This window comes from Trichechus manatus, unplaced genomic scaffold (assembly GCF_000243295.1).
Source record: "Trichechus manatus latirostris isolate Lorelei unplaced genomic scaffold, TriManLat1.0 scaffold00127, whole genome shotgun sequence".
Lineage (NCBI taxonomy): Eukaryota > Metazoa > Chordata > Mammalia > Sirenia > Trichechidae > Trichechus > Trichechus manatus.
In genome coordinates this window covers 2,766,597-2,777,482 of record NW_004444063.1, presented here as the reverse complement: position 1 = coordinate 2,777,482, position 10,886 = coordinate 2,766,597, and the positions used below count along the sequence as shown (strand labels likewise).

Genomic DNA, 10,886 nt, shown 5'->3' with positions numbered 1-10,886 from the left:
GCAACACTAATGGTTTCTGACATTTACACAGCATATGACACAGCAGTACGAGGTGACGTACACTGGAGGGGTTGTGTGTGGAGGGGGCCATTCTTAGAGCATATTTACAAAGGAAAAGGTGCTTGGTCATCTTAGCTTTCAAACGAAGACTGCCCTGTTTAACGTTGAAGAATTACGTGGGAGAATCACAAATATATTGCTTTAGTACTGCATGTTCCATTGCAGGGCGGGAAAGAGACGCCTTGAAAGTTTTCCCTCGTCAATAGAATGTGTGTCTGTAGCTGTACATTGTGAGCATATTCTTATGTTATCACCTAAGGTTTTCACTAACAGTGCTGGGAAACTCACATGCTTCTGGAAACATTATGTATTGAAGCAGCGAGCCTTTCGCAGCCCTCAGTTTGGAGAAAAGACCCCAAACCTTCCTTAAGGATCATTTGCTTTGCTATCACAGGATCCTGGAAATGTATTTCTGAAGTCTGTAAAAATTAACTGGGGGAATGAAGCACATTTCTCTGGCAGCCAGACTTGAGTTCCTCAAAGAACAGATGCAGAGAGACCTGCTCCTGCTAGCCTGAAGATGGGGGCAATTGCGGATTCACACTGCGGCTGTGACCCACCATGAGCCCAGGAGAGCCTGTGGCCACTGTGCTGAGAGACCCCAGGAACTCTGAATAGAAGCTTCCTGGGCTAGGAACGGAGCAACTGTAATGAAGTGCCTCAACCAAGCTCGCTGTTCCTCCCAGGTGCTTATAAAGCTCAGATGCAAACGTAGTGATATATGGACAAATACCAAAAAGCACTTTTTTAAAAGGAAAGGCATGAGTTTCCCCCTTTTCGGTAAAAAGCAGCCTGTGATGGAGTCTGAAGCTCAAGAAACAAGTCTCACATCTGGAAGCCTTTTGCACACAGCTATAAAATGTAAAAACTGACCCTTGGTAAAAAGTACTTCATAACAATATATAATTTGTGTCTTATGCCTGTGACAAAGAAAGGTTTGTTCTTGTTTTTAATCTGCAAAGTCCTTTGCTCAAGTCTCCCAAACAGTCTGGAGTTTTCATATTAGGGTTTTTTCATCCTATTCTTCGTAGACCCTGGGAAGGAAAAACAGACGTGTAAGTGGCTCAGGACAGGAACCAGGCAATTCACAAGTGGATGGCTAAGCTCCTCCACATCTGCAGGAGTCGCTCCTCTCCTCTCCCAGGGCTGGACAGGAGCCGGGAGAGGTGGGAGGGACATCCCATGGGATGTGATCACACTGTCACAAAAGCTCCCACAAGTCTGGCTTTGTGCTTTCTAAACAGCTTCCACCTGTGCAATCTCATTTTATCCTCAAAGCCCTATGAAGCAAACCCTCTTTGCATTTGAGGAAACTGGGGCCCCAGAGACTTAAGATTGCCCAGAGAACATTGAACATTGGTGGCAGGAATGAGGTTTGTTTCCAGCATGGTGGCTGCTCCCTCTCGCTTTGTATCTCCTTGTAACTCTTGTACAGTTCCTCATCTATGCTTGGCCCTTCTGTTTAGAGAAAGCAGGTGGTGGGATGGGGGATAGCGGAGGGCAAAGCACCCCCTCCCCATGCTTTGGCTCATATCTTCCTGTGGTATTTCACCCAAAGAATGCATGTCCTGCAGGAAGACTCCAGTTCGAGAAGCTGCTGCCTCCCCTATTCTGGTCCACGGCTGAAGACTCTGGGGCTGGGACTGTCCCATTTCCTTTCCCTTGCCATCTCCTCCTCTTGGCTGCCTCGGGCTCACCTCAGATAGTTATATAGGCCCGCAGGGATTCACAAGCTGACTTTGCTCTCTCCTCTCCCAAGTCGTGTCCATTCAGGTATTTTAATTCCTTCTAGTTCTACCCCTGGTGTCCCTGGGTGGCACAAATGGTTAAGTGCTTGACTACTAGCTGAAAGGTTGGCAGTTTGAACCCACCCAGGGGCACCTTGGAAGACGGGCCTGGCGATCTGCTTCTGAAAGGTCACAGCCTTGAAAACCCTATGGAGCACAGTTCTACTCTGTGACTCATGGAATCAACTTGATAGCAGCTAATAATAGTTCTGCCCAGGGCTGTCCCGAGGGCCACACTTCACACTGAGACAGCCCATCACACCCTCTGCCTCAGCCCTGTTCCTGAATTTTTGTAAGACCACCTAATTATGCATGGAAATAAAATGCCCAACATGCTGTTTCCCACAGCAGCCAGAAGCTCTGGTCTCTGAGATGCCTGGAGTCCCCCTGGACCTAGGCCCTCCTTTCTCTTTCCTACACCTTAGGTTCATCTCTCTCTCTGCAAAGAGGCCTTCAAAACAACTCCTTTATCTCCGCTGTATATTCATTAAGGCATTTTCAACATTTTCCAGGTGAAAAGGGCGAGGGAGCACCCCTTCCTCTCCCAGGACACGTCTGCACTCAAGACAGAGGGTGAATGAATTCTGGAGTGATGCGAAGGGAGGGTCTAGTAACTGAGATGCTCTCACTGCTGTCATTACTGGAATTTGTAGAAATAAAAACTAACAGTGTCATATTCAGGAGACTGGTGGCACAGTGGTTAAAGTGCTCGGCTGCTAACCAAAAGATTGGCAGTTCAAATCCACCAGCCGCTCCGAGGGAGAAAGATGTGGCAGTCTGCTTCCGTAAAGATTTACAGCCTTGGAAACCATCTGGAGCAGTTCTACTCTGTCCTTACAGGGTCACTATAAGTCGGAATCAACTCGGTGGCAATGGGTTTGGTTTTGGTTTGGTTAGAGCTATATTCAGGCATCTGGATGCCACCTCTCCATCACCCTTTAGGGCCTGCATCATCAAAAGTGAAAGGCGCCCCAAGCAGTCAGAAAAAGACATTCTCAGCCTCCTCCAGGAGCTGGCCCTGGGTTAGGTGCCTTCCACTTTTGTTGGTCCGGCCCTGGAGGATGATGGAGAGTGCATGGGCAGGTTCTGCTTTGCCACATGAGCTGCCTGCCCTGTCCAGACAGAGGGCTTCATTCCCATCAGATTTATAGGAAATAATCTCTTGCTCTCATCACTTGTTATTTCAAGCAACTGCAGACGAGGCAGTTTTGGAAGCAGCAAAAAAGGCTCAGGTATTGGGGTTGGGCCCAAGTGTCAACTACAGGAGAGCTGGTCACAGGGCTGCACTTGGGGTGGGAAGGCCAGGCTGAGTGGGAGGGGCAGCGCAGGCACCCACTGCAGCTGCGTCCTCCACCCAGGGTGGGTGCGGGAGGGGAATGGCAGTAGAGGCCTGGCTTTCTCACCCTGGCCCATGCTCCAGGCAAGTCACTTCCTACCCCCTCTTGGCCTCTGCAGGATGAGGGAGGCACTGGGCCCCGTCCCAGGGAAGTCACTTGTGTGTGTCTGTTTTCCTGCCATGCTATGCAGGTACAGGTGTAAACAGGCCCTGACTGTGTGAGGAGTGGGCCTGCTCCAGGAAAGGCTCCCTTCCACGTGGTGTGAGGGAGCCAGAAAGCTGCCTCCCCCTCCAATTGCAGACCTAGGATTCCAGGAGACCAAAGCTAGTCAGGCACCCTTGATTATTGGGAAGGAGAGCCCCAGAGAGGGAAGGGTCTGGTGCAGGGTTCTTGTCATCTCGCCAGTGCTGCTTTTCCAGGGTTAAGAGTGACTCTGATTTAAAGAGTCAGACCTAAGCTCCTTCCCTGCACCTGCATGGGGAGGAGTTGATCAGGTTTCTGGGCAGCAGGGAGCATGGGCACCTTGGAGGGGAGAACATGCTGTTAGCAAAGAGCTGTCCTCATCAGCTCGTGGTTGTACCTACAGCTTTATAGTTAATAAAGCCAGTCACTTAGATGGTCATATTTCACCCCACAAGAACCACAGGAGACAGCCATGCCAGGTGTGCTCCCAGCCATTTGACAGAGAAGGAAACTGGGGATCAGAGAACTTAAGCGACTTAAATAAGAAGAAGAATTAGGACTGTAACATAAACGTTAGAGTAGAACAAACTTTAGTTCACAAAAGGATAAACTTTTGATGCTTACAACTGTCCAAGAGAGAAACAGCCTGCTTTGTTAAGTGGTGAGTTCCTCATCCCTGGGGGTATGTAAGTAGTGTCTGGGTATCTGCTTGCTGAGGATATTTTGGTGGGTGTTCACACACTGGACAGTGGGCTAATGACCCAGAAGCTGGGTCCCTCTCCGTCCTAAGTGGAAAAGTGGGTATAGAAGAGGTGAGACTTACCTGCGCTTCTCATTCCATGCGTTGTACCACTTGATGAACCGCTTGGTGCTCTGCAGCTTGGGGTGCAGGCAGTGCTCTTGACCCCGGTACCTGGACACGGTCTTGGTGGTGATGCTGAAACAGAGTAGGATGGGGTGAAGGGTTGGGGAGCCTGAAGAATAGCTCCTTGTGTGACCTGTGGGTGGGCCCCGTTCTGTCCGAATCAGGGCACTGAGGGACTGTGGCCTCCTCCCTCCACTCCAGGGAGCCTACCCATGTGCTCACTTCCTTGCTGGCTCTTTGGAAGGTTCTGGGTGTTGCTTTAATCTCTGATTCCATGTTAGGGTGTGACCCTGTGCCCCATGGAGCCTCAGAATCTGGGAAAGCCTCCCCTCTCTGCATTCCCTGTGTTGTGCTGTCTACAGGGCTCATGCCTCCTTTGGGGAGCCAAGTGCAGGGTCTCTCTCAGCTCCTTTGAACAGAGCCAGATGTGGGGAGAGCTCACGGTGGTGAGGCGTGTGGGTCAAGACCTCTTTCCTTGGATTCGAGGGGCTCCACGGCAGGGCTAAGACACCCTGCAGACACTATAGTCTCTGAGCCCTAAACCCCAGTCCCTCCACCCTCTGCAGCTTCTCCCAGGGCTGGGCACTTGCTGATCCTGAATCTAAGGCATGTTAGCCTTGAGACCCATTTTGATTTCTGAACATGAAGTTTTAGTTATTGCCTTGGGCAGAAAAATAAGATCTCACTTCTCTGCAGCACTGAAGATCTCATGCCTCTATCAACTATGTTCCAACACCCAGGGGAGACCAAGCCGTGAAGTAGAGAAGCAGGGTAGCATCAAGCAGAGAGCAGGGGCCTGGGTTTGAATCCTGACTCTGTCGCTCATTGGCTGTGGGTCCTTGAGTAGCGTCTCTGAACCCGGTTTGCATATCTGTAAAGTAGGTATAATAATAGGACCTACATCATAGGACTATTAGGATGATTAAAAGATATAATCTATGTAAAGCGCCTAGCACCTGGTAGGTACACAATGAATAGTGAAGGTTATTAGTAATTAGTTATGGAAGATGCGATGGCCAAGGTGGGCTCCAGCCTGGAGGGCGAGGCAAGACTGTTGCCCAGACTGCTGTGCCCCTCTCAGCCAGGGCTGGGCCACGGGGCACCCACCACAAGGGTGGCAGTAGTTATGAGGAAGCTTCTGGGTGGTTGGGGGAGGATGGTGTTCAAGGATGAGGGGCTACCTAGAGGACTTGGAGAAGCAGAAGGTGAGAGGTGATGATGCCATTCCCCTAAGGGGTCACAGTGAAAGCAAAGGTGTGGTGAGACCTGGGGGCTGGTGAATTTGCTGGCAGAGGGTAGAGGGCAAAGAGCGGTGGCTGGAGGTAGGCTGGGAAGGAGCAGGCCAGGGAGGGAGACCCACCAACTAGTTCTCCACAGGTTACCAAAGGTAGGGTCTCAAGGTTCATGGCCCTAGTTCTAGAAGGGGGCAGAGTGGCCATGAGCCCTGCATCTTCAATGGATAACCCGCTGCCATCAAGTCAATTCTGACTCATAGTGACTCTATAGGACAGAGTAGAACTACCTCATGGGGAGAGAAAATTGGATCTTGCCACCAGATTAGCAACAGAATGTTTCTGGCCAAGCTGTTCTCTTCCCTTCGGTGTGCTCTGAATTTCCAGGGGTCTCACCAGGGCCTAAACTTCTCAGGGCAGGTGACAGGCCTTCTGCTAATGCCCAGCAGCTGGGCCCTGCCTTCGCTGGCCCTCTCTGTCTGAGACATGCGGCTCTTTATCTGCCTCGATAGCAGCCCTCTGGGTCTCATCTCTACGTCTTGAGCATGGGGCCAGAGTGTAATCTAGATGTTTTCCACCCCCTTGTACCTAGTCACCCTGCAGGAATTTAACAAATGCATTTCTTTCTCTGCCTACAGTGCTGCTTTTGCAATCAGAATGAAAGGACATGGTAAAGCCTGATAAAAATCCCCTTTTCCGTTAGTTCCGGGCCACAGGCTGCGGGCCACAGACACTGAAGGTCAGGGAGAGCTGGGAGAGGACGCCTCAGCCCTCCCACAACAGTGCTCCAACGCCCTGGCACAATACTGGAACTATGCATATTGGGTGCTGGGGTGGAGACACGAGGATTCATGCCCCAGCAATTACTCAGATACTCTGGGTCCAGCTTCCCTCTCCTCAGCGGGTCTGGGGTGCTGAGGGCTTTGGTGAGACCTCAGCTGACATATGACACACTTTGCCTCTTCTAGGATCTGGACTTTTCTGGACCCTTCTGGGTGCAAGGACTCTCACTTGCAAAGCAGACCCCCGCTGCCCCAGCTCCCTGGCCTCAGCAGAGATTTCTGGGTAACTCAGGGTGAGCTGGAAAACTTGCTTTTATTCAGCGTTTGTGACTGAAAATGTGCTTGGGCAAAAACTGCTGGTCCCTTGTCTGATCTAGAGAGTCTTAGGATCTTGGGCTGGAAAAGGAGCCTCCAGCCCTTCAGGAATGGCAGGAGTGGGGGTGGGGTGGAAGGGGGAATGTTGTGGGTTGTGGTGGAGTTTAGGAGAGGCTGACTGTGTGCTGATCTCATGAAGTCCCTGCAAGTGTTCACAAGGCTACATAAAGCCTTCCCATGTACTTTCCCGGTTGTCCTGTGTATTCTCAAAAGTTTAGCCAGGAGGAATACCAAGCCTGCTTACTGAGGGCTCTGATCATTTGAGATGTCTCTGTAGCCCATACTCCACTTCTTCTGCCCTGCAAGGTCGCAGAGCCTGGGCTTGATGTTTGGAGCGTTTTTCAGGGCTTTGAGGAGCGCAAACTTAACCTCTGTCATTGCCAGCTCTCAAGCTAGCAGCACTGAGGGGCTTGTAGTCCCTCCTCCCACACTCCCTCAGCTAGTTTGACCACTGGCCCCACCAAAAAGGATTTTCTGGCAGTGTTTCTGAAGTTAATCTGCAAGGCGAGGGGAAGGACAAAGGAACAGGGACAAGGAGGTTAATTTAGGTGCCTAGAAAGAAGGCAGTGGGCTGCAGCTCAGGCCTGGTAACTTCCCGAATTGCCCCAGTGGTGCAGCTCCCAGGTGGCTGGGCCCTGCCTTCCCAGACACTGTGTGGAGGCCTCTGGGCCGGCAGGGCCAGCGGGCGGAAGGGACTTGCCCAGACTGAGAATAAAGTGTGTCCTGTTTCTGGGGGAGGGGAAAAGGGGCCAACGGTCCATGGCAGCAGATATTTGGTAGCTGCTTTGCCAAGGGCTCCCTCCCTGGCCAAGAGCGTGTTGATGGGGAAACAGTGGCGCTGGCCTCAAGTGGTTAATTGGGAAGGCAGAGGAGCAAGGAAACGCAGTGTTCTCTCACTCTGCCCCAGTTTTTAAAATATTCCCCACATCCCCACCAAGCAGGGCTCTGGTGGCCTCACACATTAACCCCAGCAGGGCAGGGTCTGCAGCCCGCTCAGGCGCAGGGACGCACAAGGAGTCCAGCGGGTGCGGGAAGAGCAAGAACTATCCTCAAAATAAATTCACTAGACACCAACAACTGGCCGTCCCAGGATGGTGCCCGGAGTGCAAAAAGGCTCAGAGAGGCCTGCGGATTTCAGACAATGCTTGTTTTAACTCCCTCTCCAGTGACAGGGGAGACGCTGGCCTCACGGTTTGCATGCGAGTTGAGTGGTTTGGGATGTTTTGAGTGATTTCAATCTGGGTGTTCTAAGTTGGCACTAAGGAGCCACTTAACCCTTGTTCTCCCTCAGAGGGGTGGGCAGTAGACCGTGCAAATACCGAGGCTACCCATTTGAATCCTAGCGAGGGTGAACTCCCTGGAAAGGCTGTTTCGGAGCACAGGACAGTGACCCCCTTTCTAGACTGTCTTCCAAATTGTCGCGCCAGCGTCCTAAGGACTCGCTGGGCAGTTACAAAGGCTTTTCAGAGGCCTTGACAAAGGTGGAGAGAAATGCTGGTTAGCCCGACCCAGTCTCAGGCTGTGCCCCAGCACTCGGTTAAGAGAAGCGCAGCAGCGAGCTCACTGGTGAGGAGCGACAACTCACATAACCATCTTCTCCTCGCAGTGCGGGTACTTTGGCTTCATTTCCAGCTTCTTCACGTCGCTGTATCGGATCTTGGGTCCCTTCCGGGAGCACTTGCATTTAGACCCTGCAGGAGAACGCGCGAGCAACCACTCAGTTGCACGCGTGGCCTCCCGCCCTCAATCGCCTTCGGTGCCCACCCAGACCCCCGTGAACCCAGGATGCCAAGCAATTGGCGCTTGGGTTCCCCAGGACGGGACAGGACGGAGACAAGGGGACCTCCGGGCACTCACCGTCCACACGCGCGGCACACAGCGCCAGGAGCAGCAGGAGCAGCGCGGCCGTCAGCAGCCTCATGCTGGCTGGAGGGGCGCGGCGCGGGAGCAGGGACGCGCGGAGAGGGCGCCCGTCCGTCCGTGCGGCGGCGCTGAGACACCGCCCGGCTCGGCTCGCTGTGCCCGGAGCGCGTCTCCCGGCCTCGCTCCCGCCGGCTGCGCCCGTCGGTGGGTGTCTCTGGGTTGTCGCGGCACGCTGCGCTCTGCGCTCCCTTCTGCGCTTGGCTCTGCGCTCTCTCCACAGCTTCCCTCCGCCTGCTCTGGCCTCCTTTAAATCCGCTCCTGCCCTCGTAGCGAGCGAGCTCATTAATATGCAGAACCACTCGGTGACTCACTGAGCTTTCTCAATGCGGTGGGGGGAGGAGATCTTCCCAGCGAGCCCGCCGCCCGCCCCCCGCCCCAGGACCTCCGAGAGCAGCGGCGCACACTCGGAGCCACGCGCGCACACTCACCCACACACTTACCCACACACTCACATCCTCTACCCTCTCGCTCACACAACACTCTCTCCTTCATACACTTGTACACCCAGACTTGCACACCCACGCACGCACTCACGCACCCATCCAGTGCCCTAGGTCTGCCTTGGGGAGACTGAGCAGTGGAGAGGCTGCTTAAGCGCAGTGCTTTTGTGATTCGAGTTATTCCTTCTGGCCAGACAGGCCCACTATTCTGAGCCTCTCGGAGACCCAGCTACTCTGACAGACCTGAAAAGGTTTTGGAGGAGATTACAGGTGTGAATGCCAGCAGGCCTGACTCCTAGGGCATGGGCAGCCCCTGTTGGGCCACCAGTCCCAAAGTACCAGTCCATGTACAGACAACTTCAAAGGCCAGAGCATAAGGCCAGGTCTGGAAGGGGGCAGATGTTGTAGGCTATGAAGCAGCAAAGCCATCGCCTGTGGTCACTGGAGTTGACTCAAAGTGTTTGTGGAGAGGTTTGGCCACTCTGAGAGGAAGGCTCTCTAAAGTAGGTATGTGGTCTGGGTGGCTGTGTGGGAAGAACTAGACTGGGATTCCTCACTGTCACACCTTCCCCCAAACCCAGGCAGAGGATCTGTGGGGAGACACCACAGTAATGGTCATCTGGATAAAGCCTTCCACTGTGCCAGGCTAAAGATATTGTGTAGTGGTTGTGGGCACAGTTTTGGAAGCAGAAATTCTCATCCCATTACTACTGGTGGCGGACCTTGGGCAAGTAACTTCACTGTTCTAAGCCTTTGTTTCATCATCTGTAAAATGGGGATAGTCATAGTGCCTGTCACAGGGCGGCTGTTGTTGTTAGGTGCTGTTAATTCGGTTCCGAATCATAGTGACCCTATGCACAACAGAACTTAACACTGCCCGGTCCTGCGCCATCCTCACAATTGTTGCTATGCTCGAGCCTATTGTGTCAATCCATCTCGTTGAGGGTCATTCTCTTTTTCACTGACCATCACTTTATCAAGCATGATGTCCTTCTCCAGGGACTGAACCCTCCTGACAACATGGCCAAAGCATGTAAGACGTAGTCTCACCATCCTTGCTTCTAAGCAGCATTCTGGTTGTACCTCTTCTAAGATAGATTTGTTCGTTCTTTTGGCAGTCCATGGTATATCCAATATTCTTCGCCAACACCACAATTCAAAGGCGTCAGTTCTTATTCAGTCTTCCTTATTCATTGTTCAGCTTTCACATGCATATGAGGCGATTGAAAACACCATAGCTTGGGTCAGGCGCACCTTAGTCCTCAACGTGACATCTTTGCTTTTCAACACTTTAAAGAGATGTTTTGCAGCCAATTTACCCAAATGCAATGCGTCTTTTGGTTTCTTGACTGCTGCTTCCATGGCTGTTGACTGTGGATCCAAGTAAAATGAAATCCTTGACAACTTCAATGTTTTCTCCATTTATCATGATGTTAGTTATTTGTCCAGTTGTCAGGATTTTTGTTTTCTTTATATTAAGATGTAATCCATACTGAAGGCTGTGGTCTTTGATCTTCATCAGTAAGTGCTTCAAGTCCTCTTCACTTTCGGCAAGCAAGGTTGTGTCCTCTGCATAGCGCAGGTTGTTAATGAGTCTTCCTCCAATCCTGATGTCCCGTTCTTCTTCATATAGTCCAGCTTCTCAGATTATCAGCTCAGCATACACATTGAATAGGTATGGTGAAAGGATACAAAGCTGACACACACCATTCCTGACTTTAAACCACACAGTATCCCCTTGTTTTGTTTGAACGACTGCCTCTTGATCCATGTACAGATTCCTCATGAGGACAATTAAGTGCTCCAGAATTCCCATTCTCTTCAATGTTATCCATAATTTGTTATGATCCACACAGTCCAATGCCTTAGCATAGTCAATAAAACACAGGTAAACATCTTTCT

At 51.8% G+C, this 10,886-nt stretch overlaps 1 protein-coding gene across 1 annotated transcript; it reads right to left on the bottom strand.

Annotated features, from left to right (window-relative positions):
* Positions 1 to 1,006: 1,006 nt before the first annotated feature.
* Positions 1,007 to 8,724, bottom strand: CXCL14 (C-X-C motif chemokine ligand 14). The gene is made up of 4 exons (XM_004384701.1): positions 8,479 to 8,724; positions 8,207 to 8,312; positions 4,191 to 4,304; positions 1,007 to 1,094 (listed from the first exon to the last, which is right to left on the bottom strand). The coding sequence occupies exons 1-4, from the start codon at positions 8,540 to 8,542 to the stop codon at positions 1,079 to 1,081; spliced, it is 300 nt and encodes a 99-aa protein (XP_004384758.1). The 5' UTR covers positions 8,543 to 8,724; the 3' UTR covers positions 1,007 to 1,078.
* Positions 8,725 to 10,886: the final 2,162 nt, after the last annotated feature.